Source organism: Haliotis rubra, unplaced genomic scaffold (genome assembly GCF_003918875.1).
Source record: "Haliotis rubra isolate DU_JTF1 unplaced genomic scaffold, ASM391887v1 Scf482, whole genome shotgun sequence".
Lineage (NCBI taxonomy): Eukaryota > Metazoa > Mollusca > Gastropoda > Lepetellida > Haliotidae > Haliotis > Haliotis rubra.
In genome coordinates this window covers 431,318-456,987 of record NW_025767171.1, presented here as the reverse complement: position 1 = coordinate 456,987, position 25,670 = coordinate 431,318, and the positions used below count along the sequence as shown (strand labels likewise).

Sequence of the window (25,670 nt, the reverse complement as noted above, 5' to 3'; positions counted from 1 at the left end):
TTGTACATGTAATTAGTGATTTAATACGTTTTATTGTCAGTGTGTGCAGTCATTGAGGGAACCATGTGATACAACAATGTATATGAGAGTGACAAAGCTGGTCCAGTTCTAGTTGTAGGTAACCGTGTCAGCTCTACAATCCGGCATGCTGTCTAAACCGGATTGTTTCTTCAGTCCCGACATGTGCCAGTTTAGACAGTAACGTTACTAACAAATAAACCCATTTATATTGTAAAGGAGCCCCGGTGATACAGCTGGACCTGGGGAAATCTAGACTTGCTTCATTTAGGGTTTTAGCATTGCAGGGAGGGCTAGGCAGAAGGGAAAATAATGTGGTTCAGAGAGACTACAGAATAATCAACAGCTATTGTATGTCACATTGAAGCAGAATATTCAGTTGCCCTTGTATGCTACAAAGAACCAGATTATTCAGTAGCTCACTGGAGATGTTGAAACAATTAGTTAAATTCGATATATGAGGATCTGAGGGTAGTTAAAATTCAACATATGAGGATCTGCGGGTAGTCAAGTTACAGTTAGTCTCACGAACAGGCCAAAGTTAGAAATGATCTTCAGCAGGTGATGGCTAATGGCATTGGGTGGTCAGGCCCACTAACTTGGTTATAATGTGTCTCTGTATCCCTACTGGACAGATCAGTGCTCATTGTGAAAATTACTGGATTGTCTGGTTGAGACAGGTTATTTACATACTACTATCATACTGACAAGGGCAGTGTGAAAATAGCTATCAAAAACAGATCAGTGGGCATGGCGTGATTCCTCACTTAAAGATGGTATCTGAATCCCATTTTCAGATCTTGCTGGACTGGGAGAATTCAAAATGTGTTATAAAACCTGACTCCCCCAACATGGAGTCAAACACAGAGTACTTTAATGTCAAGATTCTGTTATGTAACAACTTGAAGGTACATAATCCTGTATAATCAAAAACAACAGAACAATTGAAGACACATTATAATTTATTCTTTGTTCAAATAAGTATATGAGCATAAGTGTGAGGTTACTCCATGATGTGATATGTATAGATATATATATATGTTTATAAATATAAAATGCTGATGTCTATGATGCCATAAGACAAACTTAATCCTCGCATGTGGAAATAGTTTTGTAATAATTTCCTTGGGGATTAACTAAACAAATCATAAGTAAATTGAGTGTTTTGATTCAATTTGATTGAATTGATCAGGATCCTTCAACTCAAATCACGACTCATCCTGGAGTAGTTCTTGAGACACAAATCAAAACGTTTACTTTGTGAAATGACCTCCATGGCAGTATACATTAAATTGGTTTTATCAAGAAGAACATAACTTGTACAAGGTACTATGTTTGATATTACAAGAATTCATGGTATGACAAAATAACGGCTTAGATGATATATATATGATATGAAACATATGATGAATATATTAGCCAGTTGTTTTCTGTCACGTATCAAAATAAAATTGCAAAAATCTGCAAGCTTGTGTGTTTTTTTATGTTTGACTTAACTGTTTGACTGGCTGTTGGCACACATTGTGGTTACAACATCAGTTGTCCATACAACAGCATGTGATGATACTCAGTGACTTTGTCACAACTTTAACACAATATTACAACTTCTCAAATTATGCAGTTACTTGCATCACAAGTTCGCCAAATCAGTGTCCAGCAAACGTCTTCACAAACATCAGTAATTTGTAACCATATCACAGATCCTACTAGCATACTATACAAACAACTACATTTCAGAACATTGATCTTCACCAGTGTGATAAAGGCAAGATTAAAAACTTAATGACTTCAGTTTAAATTATTGTACTCTGCTCAAGCCAATTATGCCTACAAAGAATCACAGACGTTTGCTGTCCAACGTTAACAGTCACAATGAAACTGTTCAGTATTCAGCAGAAATAAGACATGAGGACTTCACATTTCAGGGTTCCTACAGCCATGAACTAAGTCAATATGCAACATGCATCAGTCTGCGAAAAAATAATTAAAAACAAAACTAAATATATGCCAAACGTCACAGGACATACACAATAGGATACGTCTTTTACTTAATCCTACTCCACCTGATCCCCAAAAAGATTTGTTTAGTCAATATCTCCATCGCACAAGGATGATGTTATTCTGGGCTTCGCTTGTAGGTGATTCTCCTTGGCAAATATTACGGTGCACATCCCATACACTTAAGTCAGCTTATGTCATGATGTCACTGGAATATCTTGCACAAACCTGCCACATCATTACATTGGTTCTGCAGCCAACATCTAATGTGAAGCCTGCATGTCTGCATTCTGTATGCCAAACTTCTCACTTTGTGATTGGTTTGCATATAGACTGCAAATTATATCCTTGGATTCAACAGTATATATCATACAGTTTAAGGGGCTGTGGTTACAGCATTCGCTCGTCACGCCAAAGACCCGTGTTTTATTCAATGTGTGAAGCCCATTTCTGGTGTTCCCCGCTGTGATGTTGCGGGAATATTGCTAAAAGCGGCATAAAACCCAACTCACTCACTCATACAGTGAATCTGTCTATAGAAAATATCTTAGGCATCCATTATACACTTCACAAGAAGGGAATTCAGTTGACATTTTTTGTCACCTGTTCCCAAAGTCTGGAAGTCACGATGCACACCTTAATGATGACCTCTTTTCACAGCCTTCAATACAATCTCCTATTCAGCAGCTCTGAGCCCTGTGAAGGGGAACACTTGTTAGTGGCAACTTATGTGCAGTGATGAAGATGGGTTACTTACACTATTGCCGAAATATTATGAAACATTATCAATACTGTTTGTAATTACTATCAAGCACTAACATAAAGCTAACCATGATGACCTCACTTGTGTCAAAGCACTCAAATATAGTCTCTCCCTAACATGCTTAAGTACGGATTCCATACATAGTTTCCAAATTCAAACTGAAGTGAACACACGTAAAACCTGCAAGTATAAAATATGTACAGATTATTCAAAAAACAGAATATTGTCAATTGTTACTGTACAATGAAACCTCACGAATTCCTGGTGCATTATATATTATATAGGTTGCGTTAGAGTACAGTTTGAGACATGTGGAGAGGTTATACTGACCATCATGCTGATACAGATTCGGGCAGCTACAAACTCCAGAGAATTTCATCATGATACATATATACTGAGCCAAAAAAGTAAGGAACATGAAAAATTTGAGGACTATTTTTTGACACTGTTCTCCATCTCCATAGCTAAAAATATCCCCTAAACTCCTTAGTATCCCTAACTTTTATTGTCCAGTATAGTAAACAATAACAACAATAAAATTGTGCAGTATCAAGTGGGACTTCTACTGAATGCAATATGCATTGAAAATGACAGTTCATAAATAGCCACCTGACACGTGCTACGGTTGGTCAAGTTTAGGAACAGAGTCACATGAGTAGTCAATAATTCGTTTGAAAACTTTTCAGAATATATGGCAAATATAACCAGCAACAATCTTAATTTCACTTGTAATCCAATGATTAAGAAAAATAAGTCGTCAAGCACAATCGCTGTAATCTTGCTCTCTGTAAACCTTGGTAAATATACTACAAACAAAAAATATGGGAACACCCTAAATTTGATAGTCATATATAAACTGAAACCTGGTGAGGTTCCCATATTATTCATCTAAAATTATCACTCAGATTGTTATATTACAACTTGATATTCTGTAACTAAATGTCAATATGAAGTAGATATAGAAGTCACAACCATGCTCTATACATCAAGTATTTCCCATTAAGTCTACCTGTATGTCATGATGTAGCAGCATTAAATGTTTTAACTTCAGGACATCAGAATGTTATCTCTTGTAGTTTCATATAAATTGGGTGAGAAATGTATCAGCAAAACTGACATTGATGGAATGTTGTTTGTTCAATATTAGACTTGATATTAATCACTGAAGTTGGGCCATACTTTGGACATACAATATTATCTTAGCACTGAATTGTAATCATGATATCAAAACCAAAACTCTTTGGTAATTCTAAGTTCAAATATCAAGATGCTTAGAAGACAACATATCTGGGAACATGTACAAAAGGAAGGAAACGTGATGATATGGACTGTTTCACATGGAAAAGCACCTGATGGTATGGAAGGCTTTACCAAGGTACAAGCTTTGATGGTATGCCTTTGTACACAAATCATCCCAAATGAAGTAACTTTGATGGTATGTAATACATCCCAAAGGAATGAACATTAATGGTATGCAGTGCATCCCAAAGGAACAAACTTTATGGTATGCAATACATTCCAAAGGTACGAACCTTGATCGGATTCCGTGAAACCAACAGACAGGAATCGGGCCTTTGCATGTCCAAACTGAGGCTGTTTGGAATGAAGCCAGGGATGATTGTTTTGAACAGTTCTGATGTTATTTTCAGGTGAATATGACACAACAATATGTATGCTTGCATGTACGTATACATGTATATATTTGTATAAATACTTGCTTTTGATTTTGTAACATTGCCACTATGGAATGAAGGAGACGGGGAATGCTTATATGATATTAAATTCATACAAAACTTCTTTCAAAACAAAATTCATTATATAAATGATAAACAGTGTATAATGTTAAAATCTGAGACAAAAACTTTCATGTGATATTATAGGTATACCCTATCACATATAAAAGAATAAAACAATTGGAATGTGCTGGGAAGACTCCCTTCATGGTTACTAAAATAAGTATCAAACATTATTTATATACAGATTCTTGAAAATAACATTTTCTTAGGTTCATACATTTCATTTGCTTGCCATTAATCATACAAATCAACAAGTAGGAGCTGAACATTCCATAAACAGGTAGTGATGTCTGTCGCCTTCAGCATGAACACATTGACATGGTGTCTTCTGCTCAAAGGATGAAGAATCTTATAGTGACTCAAATTACCCAATCTGTATTTGCGAATGTTAACACAAACTGTCAGACTTCTGGGAAATGACTGTTTATGCCTAACACTCACTGCTGTGATAATATGGGATGGGGCATTATACACGGAACCCATATGGGAACTAAACCTGGCCATGTTCAGGAAAAGGGGCACTGCCTACCTGGCCACTAACAATATCTAAATACTGGAAGCAATGGATACAAAGTTGTAAACAGGAAACAGAACCCAATTAGCATTCTATGTAAGTCAGTATCTTCTCACAGATGATGCTACCAATGATTACTTAATACAGAAAGTGAGTGTATATTAAGAGAGTGTTCAGTCATTACAACACATGGCTACATATGACCATTATCAGTTCCTCGTCATTGCGAAAAGCACTGCATGAAAGCAAAGCCAGCTTTAAGGAAAACTTTATTTACACTCAGCCTCTATTTTCTTCACACTGAAATCACTGATCTGTCTTCCAACACAATTCATCACTGGCTGTGGAACAGGTTTTATTTCTTTCAGCTTGGTATTACGCATGTGCTATATCTATAGTTTAAACTAAACGCTTCTAATACAAGCTTTGGTTTTACTTGCCTGTGCAGCAATAAAAAAATCATCAGATAATGTTATATTCCGTGACAGAAAATACTCGGTAAAGTTTGAGGTATATTCAAGTTGAACAAACACATGTGATACCAGTTATAAAACAACAGAATCTGATAACACAAATAATAATATGAAAGATTTAGCACCCAACCTGTATATGTAACACGCGTGACATGTGCATCCCTTCAGTTCTCCTGTAATGTAAGGCTTCATCAGTTAAAACTCTATCTTTACCTCACCAACATCCAATAACCTTAATAATCAACTCCAAAAGTTCTGTTATTGCTAGTATTCTACATTAATTATTTAAAAGGAATTATTAAAATACATATTCAATTCTCATTGTGCTTGATTAGTTTTAGTTTGCTCCAAAGTTCATATGTACATAATATATTGCAGTTTGGGGTTAAAAAAACATATTTTTGACACAGAGGAAACATATAAAACTGTAGCTGTTTTGTTAGTGGAAGTGTCTTCCTCACCATTCAAACACAACATCACATGTAAAACTTCTTAAAACGTTAAGTGACGCAACAGTGTGGAATGATATCAGGCAAGTAACCAACAATATCTAAGATCTAGGAACATCCAAATAACCTTAAAATACAGAGCAAAGTATTAAAATAAGCATGGTACGACTGGTTGTGGAGAAATATTTCTGGTACGCCAAATTTGTGTTTCAAATTTTGAGCATAAATACTAAAAGTACTCTTACAACACCAAGGGTTAATGTAAATATCTGATATTCTTCAACTCTGATAAAACGAATAAAACTGACAAACATGTTGCTTAACAATGATTACATACTGACGCTTTGTTTTCACATTGACCCTCTGTCAAATTGACAAATCTGTTTCAGTCAAGAATCCAAACGATTCATACCGATAATTTACTCCAGCAGATGCACACTTCACCTTTACATGTCTTCATAAAACTCTTAAATTGAAAGAACTTGAATTGTTCAGCAAATAAAACATATTTTTCAGACACAGACACTATTTCCATAAATTATCTATGACACCAATCGCATGGTGTGGTGTAGTACAATATCACATTACAAGTCTGTTGGTGTACAAGGCGGCTGCTGGTAGCGGTCAACAGAACTGTTCCATGCTGCGTAGTTCGATGATTTGGTGCAAGGCTTGTTTCACATCAGGATCCATGTGACCCTAGAAGTACACAATACACATTACATATCAGCGCTTGGGTAGCCTAGTAGTTAAAGTGTTTGCTCATCATGCCAAAGGCTCGGGTTCGATTCCCCACATGGGTACGTGTGAAGCCCATTTCTGGTGTCCCCTGCCATGATATTGCTGGAATTGCGGTGTAAAACCATACTTACTTACTCATTACATATCGCACAATACACAAGACATGTGACATACACATTACCCAGAGATGCCAACCCTAATTTAGCACAATAAGTATTTTGGCCAAAAACCAATGCAAAAATTAGTATTAACCTTTTCAGAGAATTTTCCTATTTAATAAAGAATCGATAGATATTCTTAGAACTTGTTATTAACATTGTACTCAATTAAATCAGTAGTAAGTATCCGCATATAGCTTGATACTTACTAAAATGAAGTTGCAATTTATTGTGTATGGTACATATGCTATTTCATAATTTAATTTCATGTATTCTTTTAAAAAATTGTATATATTGTTTTACTGCTATCGTAGTCACATATTTTGTGTTGTTTTTTCGTAACGAATACAATAAAGTCATATGAGTTGGCATCTCTGCATTACCCAATAGATTCATGCTGGTACGCTGCTTAGCCCAACCCTCTACATTATTCCAGCTGTATGAAAGTAGCCTGTGACAGGAAGTGCCCTATGTTGGTTGAATGGAGCAAGGCCACTGAGGGAGTCAGTTGGTTGAGTTAAGCTGCACTTTAAATAGTATTTTAGAGTGTGACAGGAAAAAACACAATCAAAATGAAACCTCGGCAACTGGTTCAGAATTATTGCCCCAAAATAATACCAATTAATGAGGACTAGAATCCCTCCATTCTTACTTGTCTACAGCTCAGATTAGTACTCCCATGTGAGCTAGTGATGAGTCCCATGGATGTTTGGCACACGTTGCTATGCTTACATTACTGTCGCTAGGTAAAAGTTTTAGTTATAAAACAATTAACCTTTAGGGAGCACAGAGTTGAATACTGACAAATATTTGGATAACTTCTTTTGGTACAGATTCTTGTACCATTGTCCAGTCCCTGTTAGACAACAGTACAACAATCTGTCGCACTCACAACATAAAGAAGTTTTGTTGTCCATAAATTTGTCAGTATTGTACTTCGCAACTTCTCACATGAAAGTTGACCAACGTATTTCAACTTCTTTATTCAACCCATGCAATGGTTCAGTAAAGATGTGTGAGCCCTTATTTAACATTTGCCCACATCTGTACCAAACTGTCACATTGAAAGAACACAAAATACATTCATGTCAGCTCTATCTCCATGGATACTGCAGCTTCTTGACTCCCCTCATACCAGTAATACTAAGCTAAGATGGGCCACTGAACACAGCAACTACTGCAACTGCGCACAGCAACTACAGCAACAGCAACTTCAGCAACATGACTCACCTGTACAGCACTAATAAGATGAGTTCGGTAGACACTGACAATATCCTGGTGTTGACGGTCAAATTCCTGGAACATATATATTTCCTGTTGTATATATTGTGTACTGCACTACATCAAAATGGGAAGGGAATTGTCACATAGTGAAGAGAAATGTACTGAAGATTAACAAAACAAAAATCCATGACAACTTAAGACAATGCTGGCTGATATTACTCTGGTAAAATACAATTGATGGAATTTTCTTCCGTATTATTATGGATTGATGAATATACACAATACATTATATGTAAGACATAATTCAGATTAAACTATTACTTGCAACAAACACAATGCACATTTCAAACCATGGTTAATAGGAAACAACACACTTGTTAAATCCACAATCAGAAAACAGAAATTCTTTCAGATTTGTGCTCAACTGGAGGTAGGTCTTGTAAAACCCCAATAATGACCTTTTCACTGGCTATCAAACCCTAACAGTCCCTAACTGAAATGAATTTAAATCTGTCAAATACCTCTTGAATCTATTTTCCTGGAATCAGTCAAAGCATAAGCATACATTTTTGCATGAGACTTGGACCTCCTAACTACAAAATTCATGACTGTCTCAATTATTGTTTGTTCACCAGTCGTATACTTGTTTCAACTTGACCATGTAACCTTTCAGTGATGGGTGGGTGAGTTTAGTCTTACGCACTTTTAGCATTATTCCAGAAATATCACAGTGGTTGACACCAGAAATGGGCTTCACACATTGTGCCCATGTGGGGAATCAAACCCGGGTCTTCAGCGTGGCGAGCGAACGCTTTAACCACTAGGCTACCCCACCTACCGTAACCTTTCAATTCGATAACTTAGTTCTATGAGTTAAACTCTCATCTGTTTGAGTCAACATAGATGACACATATTTTTGTGTCATCATATAATCTTAATGCAATTACGCCCAGTTGAGCTAAATGATGTGTGTCACTGTGAGTACAGCCATTTCCCCATGTTAGGATTACATTCCAGTCGGTGCATCCATTCATACAGAGTGGCAACTTGCTTAAAGCAAAGTTTCAGTTATAGCTGAAAACCCACTGAGCCTTAAGGCATGCATGTGCATAGCTTACATTAGCTTGGAATTATCTCGTCCAACAAGAACCACTCACCTCTTTCAAGCCCACACCCAAACCACATCAATGCTAGTTTACCTAACAACCTTAGCCGAGCTAATTTCTTGACTACTCCTTTGACAACCGAAACACTGAAAGAAACTCAACACAGACACAGCAAATATTTACAACAGTCAACGTCTTCAGTCACGACAGCAAACAGAGAACAGTCTTGTTTCGACCATAAGAATAGAAACCAATCAAAAACGTACAGCTAGTTGTTGCTGCAGATGGGAAATCTGGGTCTGCAGGGACTTGATCTTGAGTGACCTTTCCGGTTTGCTATCACTCTCAGACTTCACGACCTGTTTCTTTGTCTCAGTCTCCCCATTTGTGAGAGAAGCAGACTCAAGGCGCTCCTTCGAATGTACCAAATCAGCCCGAACCTGTTCCAAATCCTTCTGCACTTGTTTCAGTTCCATATTCACAAGTTTCAGGTCTTCCTCCAATGTTGTATTTGCCTTACACAGTTCACTCACAGTCTTTTGAAGTTGATCTCTCTCAGCTACCACAGCTTCATTCTCCTTCACTAACTCTGCATGGTCTTCTGGCGCCTCGTCAATCCTGATGTTCTCTGTCTGACTGTCCATCAGGTCCTGCTCGAGCTTCTCCTTGTCCTTCAGGAGCTCGGTGTAGTCCTGTTCCAACTGGCTATAGTCCTGCTGTAGGATGTCGTGTTGCTGTAAAACTCCCTCAATTTCCTCCACTTCAGCTTGAAGCTGGCAAAGTCATGGAAATATGATTAGGAAAATAAGATTGAACAGTGAAACTTGAAGTTTTGCAGTTCTAGCTTGAAGCTCTAGGGACCATCAGAAAAGTATCACATTATCTGACATCAAGAGAAGTGCCAACAATATACACCAGAAATCCATTAAGGATTTTCGCATATACGCTCTAACTTACATTGTCTTAAATGACTTATTGAAATTAAAGGAATTCAAGTAAACATAGTTTCACTGCTCCAACAACATAATTTGGTTTTGTTTTTTTGTACTGACATTTGATTCTGTACATCAAATTGAAAGATGTGAGCTATGTATCAACTATGTCAAAGCAGACTTCACTAGAACACATTACCCAGGTACCAAATAGGGTCAGCCTCGGTCCATGGAATAATGGATCAGTGAAACACTTTGCTGATGGCCTGCTTCTGTTTGCAACCATCAGTCATTTTAGTCACCTCTTCAAGCATGAAGTTGTGAAGTATTGGGAGATTTTGACAGATACAAATTAATCATAAAATAATTAATGATAAATCTCGCACCAACATCTTTCAGTCAGTGTGTAAATGTTGACAATATAAAGAAGTAAAGTCAGAAATATTCCAGCTACACCTATATGAAGTCAAGAATTGGTTTGGAAGCAACAAGTGGTGCACATACATAAGCATTGGCAATGATCAAAGCAAAACATATTGCGCCCTAGCATCCCCACTGGGGTCAACATTCATTGAAATACTGAAAGGATGTCGGATGGTAGATACAGAAATAAATGTACAAATTAGTCATTAATGTGTCAAAATATACAAATAAATATGTAGGTGTACAAAACAATGAGAAATGTGTCACCAAATCTCTGACTGAGGATGTTTCCATACCTGATCTCTCTCTGTCTCCATGATCTTGATCTGCTCCTGCATACTCTGAACCTCCTCCAGCAGGATCTCCTGGTCATGCTGTAACCGTGACGACGTCGCCTCCAGCTCTTCATTCTTCACCACCAACTTATCTCTTTCTTCCAGCAACTTGGTAAACTCCCCAACCTTCCCTGATAAATTAATTGCACAAGTCTTCCTCTCTAAGTCCTCATTCTCCTTTACAACCTTCTTGTACTTCTCCTGCATCTTCTCCAGCTCATGCACCAGCTTCTTGAGGTCCTCATGAAGGGCATTACCATCAGACAACAGAAACTCGTTCTCCTTCACAAGTTCATCTTTCTCCTGAAGAACCCTTTCAAACTCTATCTGCAGCTGCTCCTTGTCAGTCTGAAGCTGGTCAAAGTCTGACTGGAGATCATCCCCAGCTTTTAATATTGCATCAAATGTCTCCCGAAGTTTCTCCAACTCATCAGTCAACACTGCACACTGATCCTGAAGCTGTACATTCTGGTTCTCTAGAAACTCTATCCTAGAATGATCTTCTTCTTTCACTGAGGACCTTTCCTTTTCTTCAATTTGACCATCTTCTTTTTCCTTGGGCTGAGGACTGTCACCATTTTGATCACCCTGAATCCTAGCTTCACTCTGTGATTCCAGATGTGGCTCCACCTTTAGCTCCAACTCTGGCTCCAGCTTCACTTCCTCTCCCTTCTTCAAGTCTTCAAGTTCCTGACTGAGTCGTTTGTTCTCCACAATCAGCTCCTCCTGATTAATGGCCCCGTTCAGAAGTTGAAACTCGGACTTCTCCTTGAACTGGACAAGAGGGAAGAGACATGACAAATGATCAGTTCAGTTTGAGTGTAGTTTCAATCCTCTTTACCATTCTTTCATATCTTTTATACTTTTAAAGAAAAGAAATACATCAGCAACTTCCTACTTTTCACGATATTTTGCCATTCAGGTTATATTGGAAGGAACTCTGCTGCTTGATTAACCTCCGCTCGATACTTATATCACGTGAAGATTTAGACATGACTGGAACAGTGAAAGAGCTTGATGTCTCTACTATAATATCAGTTTTGTCACAATATATCAGGTAAATGTGTGTCGAAAACTCAGACTGCCAACATGATCAAGCTAGGACAGCTGTTGACCCAACTTTATCTTTTAAGTGATGATTTCCACCAAACATTTCCGAGGGTGAACGTTGTAAAATGCTTCAATCATCAAAATCCAGTTAAACTGTGACAGCCTGGCAGTGATAAAAGTCAACAATGATCAATGTCCCTTCACTGATCAACCAATAGAACACCTTCATCAATAAGGGTTTCTTCAGATTTCAATAACTCTGTATGTCGAGTTCACAACAAGCCCAGGAAGATCCAGGCTAGAACAGGTTTTCAGCAACTTGTGCTTGCCATGGGTGTTGGCTGTTGGATCGGGTGATCACCAGGGCTGATGCATGTCTGACCATTATATTGTTCACAGTTGTGTCGATCAATGCTCATGATGTCAGTCAAAGTCTCTTATCTAGACTCATTTATTTACAGACCAACGTCAGTAAGCTGGAATATTGCTGAGTGGAGCATTAAACAACATCAAAGTGACATAAAACTGGACCTCAAACCTGGACCCAAACACAAACTACAATATGATACAAGTTCTTACAGTTAGAATCTCTTTCTGCATGTCTGCCTTCTCTGCCTCCAATTGGAGCACAGCTTGCTGAAGCTCATTGATCTGCTGGTCCTGCTTCATTTCGCCTGGCTCCGACTTCGTCTGGAACAAGTACGGGGGAAGGTTCTCTGTACCCATTGGGGAGACTCTACAAAGACACAGGAAGGAGGAATCAGACACACGGACACTCAACTCTACTCCTGGATCAGTGGCTGGACTTACAGACTAAAATCAAGGCCCTCATAATTGAAATATGAAGATTTAAGTCATTACTAGATTAAAATAAAAGTCTAAAACCTCAAAGTCCACGAGACAACCCTCATTTCTAACACTGCCTCGTAACAGTTATCTCCCTTTCACTAAATTCTGTGCATGTAGTTATGTTATAATTTAAACTGTTGAAAAGGTATGCAAACTATTAACCAATCAAATGGTAAATCAAAATGAGATGAGCCAATCAAGAAGTAACTTTAAATCATATCAGCCAATCACAGGATCAAATCTAGCTCTCTGAAAGTAAATGCCAGTTTGATGAATACTTAATTATTTGTTTGTTGTTTAATGCCACACTCAGCAATATTCCAGCTAGCGGGGTTCTGAAGACTGACTCAGTGAATCTCCACAGCAAATATTGATAATAATATCCATATGAGATTGAAGTAAAATTAGTGAAGAACTTGCAGATTTATTAAACAAACTACCACAAGCATTTTGTGTCACTTTCTACATCATGCATTCCATATTGACATAAATATCAGTACCTTAACACAGTTATAAGCTTAACATGATTCTGTTTCCTGTGCAGACATTTCACTATCAATGATTACACAGAACAAAGTGGTCAAAAGAACATTTGCAAACTTGCGTTCAAGTGCATGCGTTCTCATGCAAAAATAAATAGATCTGAAATGCCCACAAAACATTATTTTGTGACAATACCTTTCTACATCATTCAACAAAACTGTGACGTAAAGTGAAAATATCTTTGTGTCATGGTTGATTACATGAATGAGTGATGTTCCACCATTTTGAACAGTTCTCCAGTTATAGCATGAAATGTTGGCTTGAAAAGCCCAAACTGATGCTGGTCTAACAGCCTTTACCACTTCAGAGGAATCCACTAGCATGGGTAGAGTACTGATATGGCATGATCCTATTCTGGGTGAAACGGGATTCAAACCTATGATCACAGAGTTCTAACAAACCCACAGCCTCATGTTATAGGACTATTACTCAGGATGAAGAAGGATAGGAACATGCCGATATCCTGCAGTCTGGTCATGCTAGGAAGTAATGGCTCAGTGAAACTACATGCTCTACTGAACATCAAATCAAACAATGGATACCTCATACATCTAAATTATCCTCCCTGAAAAGAAGAATATGTATAGAGTAAAACATATAAATTTAAGTTTTCATTTTGTAGAAACAAAACACTTTCAGCATTGTTCATAATCCTCAGACACTCTGTTTACAGACAAACACTTTTTGTATGAACACATTCTTCAAAAGACAAGACAACATAACAATCCTTAAACTTGCAAGTTTTCACAAAAACAGTAGGTAAGTTATTCTATGTGTGTCCAAAAGGAACAATTACATTTATTGTTAGTAATTGTTAGTAAACTAACCTCTGGATTATGGTTGCCTTATTCTGTGGTTTCCACAGACACATACAGAATGAAGTGAAAATTTTTAACACTAAGTCATAGCTATCCCTTGTGGTATGCCCTTCCAACTGACAGAGTTACCTCCCCCTGACCTAGATGTCACTGTATAGTAGTTTGAAAATCCTCACAAATTTTATGAATACAGTTTACAAAACACTTATCTTCTAGAGGAAAGGTGGGGAGGAAGGGCGGGACCTATACCCCATAATCCAGAGGTAAGTTTACTAACAATTACTAACAATAAATGTAATTGTTCCTAATTGAGGCGTAAACATTCCCTCTGGATTATGGTTGCCTGAATCCCACATACGGATGGAGGGCTATCCCTAGAAGAATAGTCCTGAAGCATACCATACCACTAGTGAGTTATTCTCCATGATCATAATCCTCTAAGGATAACTATGACTTAGTAGTAAATAATTCACTGGTTAAATATAATATTGGATCATTGTCCACCGGACTTCTGTCCAAATATTGAGTAGTCTCTAATTATCAATCGAATTATACTACTCTTAAGATGAATTAATATTGATAATTTCCAATTGACAACTTCCCCCGAATTCAGTCATCTCATGACGTCACTTTCCATTTATGACGTCACTTCTGGTCAATATCCGGTCTATGGTGTTACTTCCGGTCTATGACGTCACTTCCGGTCTGTGGCGACACTTCCCGTCTATGGCGACACTTCCCGTCTATGACGTCACTTCCGGTCTATGACGTCACTTCCGGTCTATGACGTCACTTCCGGTCTATGACGTCACTTCCGGTTGATTCCCCAAAACCTTAAGATTAATTCCGTAATAATTAGAGTCTACTCCCTTTCAATACTCAACCACCACCTGAGTTCGGTTAGTATCTATAATAGGGATAATCGTAACTGTGATCTACCTGATAAATACTTCTGTCTCTATATCTTCTCTCCATCATCGTATAATCCAGGTGTAACATGCTTGACACATGATCCAATCCCTGATACTAATCACACACACAAACACACACACACACACACACACACACCCCCACCCCTCCTTTAATAGGTACTAGGCAGAGGAAAGGTGTTGTGCCGCCAAAAATTTTGGTATCCTGGAACTGGAAGCTGTAGCATTGACAAGTAGAAAACCCACCTTTTATGGAGAAGAAATGACAATGAATTTCCTACATAGGTTTGGAAGACTTCTGGAGAGACTACAGAATTAGACATAAAGCCAACTTAGGGAAGATTGTAGGACTAGAGAACCACTGCTAGTCCTTGTATATCTCAAACAGAAGCGATTGCTGATCTGTAGTCCACCATAGTACTGTGTTTCAGTGTCTTAACGTCACTGAGAAAAAAGTAGAAAACCGCTAAGAATCGTTGAGATAGCCCTGAATCTGAATTCCCCTCAACATAAAAAATTGTAGGAGCGATATCATAACAATGAAAAATATCCAGAAATTGTTGAAACAATTTCCTCATTGGATTGTTCTGGAAGATTCGTATCTCCTGTCAAGAGGTGAAATGGTACTATAGCTGCCGAATGGTCTAACAAAATCACTCGAGTGTGATTGGCATCGGAAAACTGCCTGAAAAACGACATCCAAAGAGGAGTGGGCAAGCATCCTCCGTGGGCTGACATGACCACCATGGAATCTTGATGCATTGCCATATAATCCTCAAACCCTGGGTGAGGAAGCTACCCGATTCCCAAGACAAGACAACTGCCGTATGAAAAAGATATCGATCTAGTATGCACGGTCGAAAACCTAAAACTCCCTAGGACAAGGAGTAACGTGACGTACATATGAACGAAATTTTTGGATAATTTCGAGGATAGGTGTGAGAAATCCCTATCAATTTGAAGCACTGGCGAGGAAAAACAACCCCATCCTATCAAGGTTGACATGGGCTTGTCTATCCATACCCCTAGCCAAGGATGCTAAACCTTCATATTTGAAATATCGTGACTGAATAGTCCAGCCACTTTGTACAGTGAAGGCAGACACGAAATCACGGAATAATTTCCCACATGGTGCATAAAACGCTTACAGCGCATCTCCAATGGCGCGTCATATTTTTCAAAGAACGTACCTTCATAGAAAAAGATATTACAATTCAATGAGCCGTTGATTAAACCCATGATTAAACTCATGTCCCCGTAACACTCTGAGAACCTAACAACACGATGTTACGGCGTCCCATACAATGTATTAGCGATTTCGGCCAATCAGCGTCATTCAGTCCGCAGTAAATACTATTTATCAGCCAATGAAATAATTCGTTATATTTTAGCTTACACAAGGTCTAAGCTGGTTCCCAAGCTGGTTTCCGGCTCCCTTTGCGCTCGCGAACTTGCGCCACCTTGCGTATATTGCGATAAGCGAGATGGGGCCCAGCGTAACACATGGTCGCAAGCATGGCAGAAGTTGGTAGACCAAACGGAAGATGCCATTAGCGTGTTTAGGGAGATGAGGGTGATGAAAAATTAAACTAACGACGGAATACACCTTGCAAGATCCGTCAGAAAGCAGAGGGATAAAAGGCACTTGTTAGAACAATAAATGTGCCCTATAACACGCCTTTTCCAGGTACAAGGCACATGCCCAAGGTGTTGACATGTTACCTTTTATTACCCCTGAAAACCCATGCTGCCAAGAGGCGCGAGAAAATTGAATAGCCACATGAATTATCCCACCAGGTACCCAGGTACCCTGCTTGGTTATATCGAGGCAATTTGAATAAACTCAGTTGCCTGTATTCAGTGACTGGATATCAGTCATGTTTCCAACCTAACGGTATATCGCCCGTGCCTCCCGTTGAGCGCTCAGCTGACAGTGCATTCTGGCAAGAAAATGCACGTGTCATCTCCTTATCTGATCCATTCACCTGGTCGTCACCTGGTCCGACTCTTGTTACCTGAACTGCTGTTGCCTCGTGGGACAGCGGATTGATTTTGAACCGTGGCCTCGAATATAGCCGTGGTGTTAGCAGTAATAATGATAATATTACTGAAAAGTTATATATCGCGAAAACCAGTGCGAAAACCAGCGCTACAAGTGAGGTTTGAGTTAATAGTACAATGAAAGAGATGCGTTGAAAGATGTGATCTGAACGCAATAAAACATGGAAACAGTTTATAGCGTGGAACAGTCTATTCCACAGTGATGGCGCGCAATCACTGAAAGAGCATTCTCAATAACAGGCCCAGGCAGTCTGTAAGAAGGAGTGTTAAATAAGAATTGCTTCCAGATCGTAGTTGTCTGGGTGGTGGAAGCGGGTTAGCCATTCACTTATATGATAGATATTTGGTGCCATGCCATTAAGACTCTTGTATGAGATACAGAGTACCTTAAACAACTGTACCGGGTTGTTTGGAAACCGTTGCCGTAGGTAGATTCCCATGGAACGGATGAGAAAAAAACAACAAAAAAACGAAATAGTAGACGAAGTAATAGGCCCAGATGACGAAAGTGTATATCATTGTTTACCACGCCAAGTGGAACAGATTGTCGAGTGAAGACAAGATCGACAACTACCTAGCTCAGAGTTTGTCGTAGGCATAAAAAATTAGGAGTCATAATGACTCTCAAGTGATATATGCGAAGGAGTCATGGATATGTTTTGGGAGTAAACGTCATTTTGGAACTTCCATCAAGACATCAATGTTGATTGCTCCACTGCTGGCACCCTTATATCTATCCCGCTGAAGGTAGATATCTACCGAGAGTTGAGAAGTGAGAATTTCAAATGCCGTTTCACAAGTGATAAAATATCACATTATTGAAAACTTCCAACATATAGTGATAACTGGTTTCGAACCTGCAACCATTTGCTCTCTAACATGGCGGTTTATCCACTAGGCTACGAAGGATCGCTTGAATGGGGAAGAGATGTCTCGGGAGGTCCCTCTACTTAACATAAAGGGCGACTAATAGAAACAGGTGGTCAGGCTCGCTGACTTGGTTAGCACAATAAGTCATCGTATCCCAATTGTGTAGATCGATGCTCATGTTGTAGAACACTTGATTGTCTGGTCCAGACTCGATTAATTACAGACCGCCGCCAAAAGATGGAATATTGCCGAGTGAAACGGAAAACTTAACTAGCTCACTCTGTGGTTGATATTCGACTTCCCACGTATAAACTAAAGAGTACCTCAGCTGCCTAAACTATGGCTCTTGCCGGCGTCATACGAGTTACTATGGCCGACGATTCCGTGGATGGCACCCGGTCACGTTCGGCCTGCGACTCCGACCGCACCATGCGGAAATAAACGATTGCCTGCCAAGCGGACTTACTAATAGTAGGGTCAAACGCAAGCGGTTGAACCCCCGGGACTGACGGCAGGACCGCATGCGGCTTGTGCCATGGGTATAAGCAACCTGAGCCGAGATATATCCCGTTATGCCATGCCATGCCACCGATCCGCCGGACTACCCGTGGCTACGGGAGACGGCAGCTGGTGGACAGCCGTGAAGCCCGTGTCTCCCGTAGCCGGTACGGTTGACTGGGACGATCCTATACGAGTGGGCCTCTTTTGAATAATCTTGGGTAATGCATTAAGTGAAGTCGCCTTGGAGAGGTTCAAATTGTAAGAATCCAACGCCGACTTAAGTGCCGATGAATGAGGAAGAGATAGCTTTGGAACCCTTTCCGGCGGCAGACATCCTGACGATCCCAGCTCCACTGGTAACTCCCCGTTCCGGCTCCTCAGGCTGTGGCGGGACCGTGCTAGGATAAAGTCCATGGATTAATACAACCTTTTCCCTAAGAGACCATCCAGGAACAAAATCTTCTGCCGAAGTATCCATAGGCTGGACTGTCAATAATCCCTCCTTCATAACGAATTCTGGTTGAGAGAGAGAATAAATAGAAGTAGCTTCCGAATCCGAGAGGTCCGGTACAAGCGGTAAAATCGGTGGCTTATCAGTGTCAAAATTATCCATGGCTCCCGTGGAAAACCCGCTTGGCACGTGGCTACTGGACTGCTGGTCCTGGATACCGCTAACCCCCGTGGCAGCCGTGGCTCGTTGATTAAACCCAAGGTGGGAGACGCAAGCCGAGGGCATGGAGTCAGTCCCGCTGGGATAAGACTGCAGCACATTCCCCGCGTGGGATAAGGTAGCAGGTTTTGAGTGACTGGGATCAAGCATGACCGCCTTACTCCCAGGGACAAGGGACACGGCTTGTTTTGCCTGGAGCGCAATTAAAGCCTGCCTGGGGTCAGCCAGGTTGACCCCGTCCCTGGCTTCTCCCCCTGTGGGGAACGGCCTTCTGATCCGGTCGTAAGGTGATACCCGGCTTTCCCAGGTAGAGCACCCCGAGTTTCACAGAAACTGACTCTTGCCCCGGCTCTTGCCATCGCCAACCCAGTCAGTGCGACCACCGGTCGCCTTGCCGTACATAATGCCATCATGAAACAGTTTTTGTAATGCATTCATCTTGGTCTCATTCCTCATTTCCATATCATACATGGACTGACTAACTGAGGCTTGCAACTCTGATTTAAACGATGCAAATAAATCCGAGATAGCAGAAATGTCCAAATGAGATGCATCCGATTTAGATCTAGATTTGGATTCTGTGAAGATGGCGGGGACCCCCGAAGCGGATTTTACTTTGCTAGCCTCCGACGACGGGGAGCTCTTACGTTTCTTAGTCTGAGACCTTGCCGAATCCATACTTAACCACTCAACCTCTGATAATTCTGAACACAGAAGGCAGCGATCTTGCAAGGTACAAAGATTACCAGTAAAACAAGAAATGCAGAGAGAATGGGGGTCTAATCCGACATGAACTTCTGACATTGCACGCACTTATTCTTAGCCATAGCTTAAGTTAGACAAAGGAAAAAGGGCGGGAAAATATATATCAAGTACAAACGTAAAATAATATAAAATACGATGTCCAAAGGACTAATGTCGACAACACTAACCTATATAGGGATGGATCAGTGTTGAAAAACAAGCTGATAGAAGTCAATTTTCACTCCACTCTATACACGTGTACAGTGTATACCATACAGAAAATTTGTGAGGATTTTCAAACTACTATACAGTGACATCTAGGTCAGGGGAGGTAACTCTGTCAGTTGGAAGGGCATACCACAAGGGATAGCTATGACTTAGTGTTAAAATTTTCACTTCATTCTGTATGTGTCTGTGGAAACCACAGAATAAGGCAACCATAATCCAGAGGGAATGTTTACGCCTCAATTTCTGAATGCCTAAGAAAGAGAAAAACATTACTTGTGCTGTCAGAAGTGCCAATGTTTTTTTTGTATCTACAATGAAGAAGGTTTTGGGAGAAAATTGTATATATAATTGATATGAGCTGCAAGCACCAATGACAGCAGTGAGACCTTGACCTTCACAGAGTAATGAGATAATCTCCAGCAGTATTGAGTACACCAATGAGTGTATTGAGACCGTGACCTTTCCAAGAGTGACATCTATACATGTACTGAATGGACCAAAGACAGCAATGAGACCTTGACCTTTAATCTGATGTGTTTATTTCGTAAGGGGGCCCAAGGCCCATGATACAGATATTGAGACCTTGACCTTTAATAGACTAAACTAAAAATCTCCACATACATACTCAATTGTCTATTAACAGTATTGAGATCTTGATCTCTCACCTGCATTTTGTCCTTGAGTTGGTCATTTTCCTGTGTTAGCGTCAGAATCTGGGAGCGAAGCAAAGCCAACATCTGCTTGTCATCTGGAGAAGATCGACTACGTCGTCTGCGGGCTAGAATTGATAACATATATAAGAATTATGGTTCAAGATTAAATTACCGCTAAGTATTTTTTTCTCTACATTGACACACCAGGCTTCAAACACAGCAAATTTACACATTCAAATTCTCCAGTATAAAATCTGCCACAATTTCCCAACATACATATGTCAATGCCCTTTCCTCTGAAATTTGATTAATGTTGACAAGAATAAATATATATATTGGTCATGTTCTGTATAATTTCTTGTTACTACTAACACACTCACTTGGAGAGTCAAAAGATTCTTCATCACTGTCCCCCAAGCTATCTCCTGGGACGGACTCACCCTCACTAGGACTTACTCACACACTCATTTGTAGAGTCAAACGATTCTTCATCACTGTCCCCCCAGCTATCTCCTGGGACGGACTCACCCTCACTAGGACTTACTCACACGCTCATTTGTAGAGTCAAACGATTCTTCATCACTGTCCCCCCAGCTATCTCCTGGGACGGACTCACCCTCACTAGGACTTACTAACACACTCACTTGGAGAGTCAAACGATTCTTCATCACTGTCCCCCCAGCTATCTCCTGGGACGGACTCACCCTCACTAGGACTTACTAACACACTCATTTGTAGAGTCAAACGATTCTTCATCACTGTCCCCCCAGCTATCTCCTGGGACGGACTCACCCTCACTAGGACTTACTAACACACTCACTTGAGAGTCAAATCGTCCCCCCCCCTAGCTATTCTTCAAGCGATTCTTCATCACTGTCCCCAGCTATCTCCTGTGACAGACTCACACTCCCTAGGACTTACTAACACACTCACTTGGAGAGTCAAACGTTTCTTCATCAGTCCCCCCAGCTATCTCCTGGGACGGACTAACCCTCACTAGGACTTACTAACACACTCACTTGGAGAGTCAAACGGTTCTTCATCACACTGTCCCCCCAGCTATCTCCTGGGACGGACTCACACTCCCTAGGACTTACTAACATACTCACTTGGAGAGTCAAACGATTCTTCATCACTGTCCCCCCAGCTATCTCCTGCTACTTCCTGGGACGGACTCACCCTCACTAGGACTTACTCACACACTCACTTGGAGAGTCAAACGGTTCTTCATCACTGTCCCCCCAGCTATCTCCTGGGACGGACTCACACTCCCTAGGACTTACTCACACACTCACTTGGAGAGTCAAACGATTCTTCATCACTGTCCCCCAACCCACCCCCCTATCTCCTGGGACAGATTCACCCTCACTAGGACTTACTAACACACTCACTCGGAGAGTCAAACGATTCTCCATCACTGTCCCCCCCAGCTATCTCCTGGGACGGACTCACCCTCCCTAGGACTTACTAACACACTCACTTGGAGAGTCAAACGGTTCTTCATCACTGTCCCCCCAGCTATCTCCTGGGACGGACTCACCCTCCCTTGTACTGGACTCACTCTGAAAAGACAAAAACTAGACAGTTTACAACGATGCTGCATATGTCACATGACTTCTGTCTCAACACTCCAAGTTCTGCTTCACAAACAGTTTGAAGCACTACATGATGCTGTCTCCTGGTGCAATAAACATGAATGTAGAAGACACGAGACATTCACTGACTCAACAACTAATGACTAACTTTGAATGCTAGATATCTTGAAAAGGAGGGAGAGAAAAATAGCCATTGACCCAACCTGCCATTACAAATCAGAAAGGGCAAAACTATAACTTTCTATACTTCCCCAAGAATGGACATAATGATCTGGGTGTGTAAATGGTGAAGCTGATCTAAGTTCTATGACAAACCAACACAAAAAGATAATTGGAACTAGGTCATTCATCTATGCTAAAAACAGCCAAAAATACATATCTGAAATTGAAAATAACATTCAAACCACATATAACCACTACATATAACCGCTAACAAAATTAAACATAACAATAGCTTTCACTGACTCTCTCCTGACATGAGGTCAAGCTGATCTCACAATGACCTGACAATCGGTTAATTTGACATATCCAAGGAAGGCACAAATATCTTGGCAACAGCCCATCTTAAGAGAGTAAGATCACAGACATTATGCATGTAACAGTGGTATGTAACAAAGTGCTTGTTCCCCTGTGGGAGTACAAACCTCACGCTTTATCCTCAATCAAAATCTGGGCAGAACACAAGACAACGACTGATAGACTGTGCGATACACTTAGTGTTTATGCTCATTTGTTGCTAACAGAAACTCAGATCTATTTCCTGGATCTTGATTACTTTCGTGAATATCTTTCTCTCAAAGTTTTCTGTTTTTTTAACCAGCAAAACAAATACTCTGAACAGATACATCTTACAAGGAGACACATATACTGATAGTGAATGTACACAGAGTGTCCATGTAGGAAGGAAGAAGGCAATTAGTCTTAATGCAATTATGCTGTCGATTTGGTGAATAGGACCATACCCGAGCAGTGTGTATGAAATCTGATGCAGTCAGTTTGTTCACAGTGAAGGCACTGACCAATGCTTTGAGTGAGTGAGTGAGTGAGTGACTGAGTGAATGAGGATTTACCAAGACAGATATTTCATAACAAGAAGCAATTGAAAGGAAGGTATTTTATCATTAAGGAGACCTCAGGTCCATGGATGAGTGAGTGAGTGAGTGAGTATGCTTTTACACCGCTCTTAGTATATAATGGATACCTAAGATAGTTTCTGTAAACAGATTCACTGTATGAGTGAGTGAGTAAGTGTTTTATGCAAGTGAGTTTAGTTTTAAGCTGCTTTTAGCAATATTCCAGCAATATCCCGGCGTGACGGGAAAATGCTTTAACCACTAGGCTACCCCACCACCCCGCAAAACCAAAATGCCTGTGTAAGTACACACCAGGCAACCCAATGGCTGTAGCATGAACAAAGTTCCACATCTAAGAGTGAATGATCCTTAGAACGGTTGGTTCTCAAACACTGGCACTAGCTATAGAGACCTACACAGAATCCCCACAAATCCCATGTTACTCTTGGTAACAACAGAAGTTAGCCTTCAGTTGGCCTCAAACAGAGTACCGAGGGACCTGCTCTAGCTTAGAATCCCCACAGATCTAATATTACTCTCAGGTAACAGTAGGAAGTTGGTCTTCTGTTGGTCATAGATTGAGTTTCATACTCAGCAGCCATTTTGACCATGAGATCCCAATTTTCCAGGGCTGCCTCACACATCGCGTATGCTTGTGCAAGGGTCCAGTTTGAATGGGTTGTGTTTAGGTGAGGTTTTATGAGGCTGGGAGTGAGTGAGTGAGTGATTTTTGTTTTACACCGCACTCGGCAATATTCCCGCTTATGAGGCTGGGAACAAAATTTTGTTTCCATCCTGCATTGACAGCAGTTAGCAGAAATGCAGTAAGTGAGATACAATAAATTAACACTGTAATCATGAGCATCATGATGAGTGAGTGAGTGAATGAGTTTAGTTTTACGCCGATTTTAGCAATATTCCAGCAGTATCACGGTGGGGGGACATCAGAAATGGGCTTCACACGCATCATGATGAACATGCAGTAAATCTCTGTACCATGTCTTTAAGGCTGTTACTATAAATGACCGGTGCTCACCTCTCTGCTGACATTATGGTCGGACAACGTCTTGTTCTGTACAGACAGGACCTGGTTTTCTTCAGACAGACTCTGGTTGTGGAGTGTTAGATTCTGGTTCTGGTCAACAAGTTCTTGGTTCTTTTCTTGTTCTTTGCGGAGAATATTTTTTAAGTTGTTCAGCTGAAAGCCACAAAATACTCCACTATAATGACATATAAAGAGTATAAATGAAGACCAAAGGAAACCGAACAGATATGACAAAGATTTCATTTACAAGATGCATAGATCTGAATATGAAATTAGGATGGATCAGGATGTGTTGAAAGTGTATGAAATAAACTATAAACAATCTCACCTCATCTTCAATTTCCTGGGGAATTTCCATCTGCCCCTGTCAAAAAACACTTATGTATAGGTTAAAGTAATAATAATACTTCTCACATGAGCTTCTTACTCATGTATGGTAAAAGCATGGCGAAGAAACTGATGTCATTAAGTGGACAGGAAGACACTGATAAAGAGTCAGAACTGATATGTTTAAATACACATTCAGATGTCTGCCTTGTCTGTCATACAGACCTTTAAACAAATATACCCCATGCAGTCCATGAAATTCTATAATATGTGGCAAGTTCAGACTCCACAGTTTCAGGAAAATGAAGAAAGTCTCTGGGCTATTTTTATTATATCTTGAATATATCTATAATGGAGAAATTTCTGAGACTAGATCTGAGTCTAATATCTGCCGAGAACATCAGGGAATACCTTGCCACAGCTCCCACATAAGCAAAATGAGCTGTATCCAAAGGTTTTCAGGTTTGAATTCACAAAGGTATGATTGCATTCTGACAGTGATTTTAGGACTCAATGTATACAGAAGACGTAGACATACAATAACAGACTCCAAATGTGAAGACCATCAATGCTGATTTAACCAACACCTTGGTCATAGGAGAGGCAAAGCATCAATAAATGGCTTTGTTTCACATCTCTTTTAGCAGCCATGTGGCAACATCACGAAGTGAAGCCCAGGACCAACAACATCACAGCACGAAGTGAAGCCCAGGACCAACAACATCACAGCACAAAGTGAAGCCCAGGACCAACAACATCACAGCACGAAGTGAAGCCCAGGACC

At 40.2% G+C, this 25,670-nt stretch overlaps 1 protein-coding gene across 1 annotated transcript in view; it reads right to left on the bottom strand.

The window, feature by feature from the left end:
- Positions 1 to 3,221: 3,221 nt before the first annotated feature.
- Positions 3,222 to 25,670, bottom strand: part of LOC124291130 (ankyrin repeat domain-containing protein 24-like) — a 93,300-nt gene continuing 70,851 nt past the window's right edge. The window contains 9 exon segments of the mRNA XM_046728036.1: positions 3,222 to 6,710; positions 8,141 to 8,206; positions 9,507 to 10,013; positions 10,892 to 11,704; positions 12,560 to 12,670; positions 20,859 to 20,971; positions 22,327 to 22,408; positions 24,551 to 24,712; positions 24,888 to 24,923. Coding sequence (XP_046583992.1) covers positions 6,636 to 6,710; positions 8,141 to 8,206; positions 9,507 to 10,013; positions 10,892 to 11,704; positions 12,560 to 12,670; positions 20,859 to 20,971; positions 22,327 to 22,408; positions 24,551 to 24,712; positions 24,888 to 24,923 — 1,965 coding nt within the window. The 3' untranslated portion in view covers positions 3,222 to 6,635.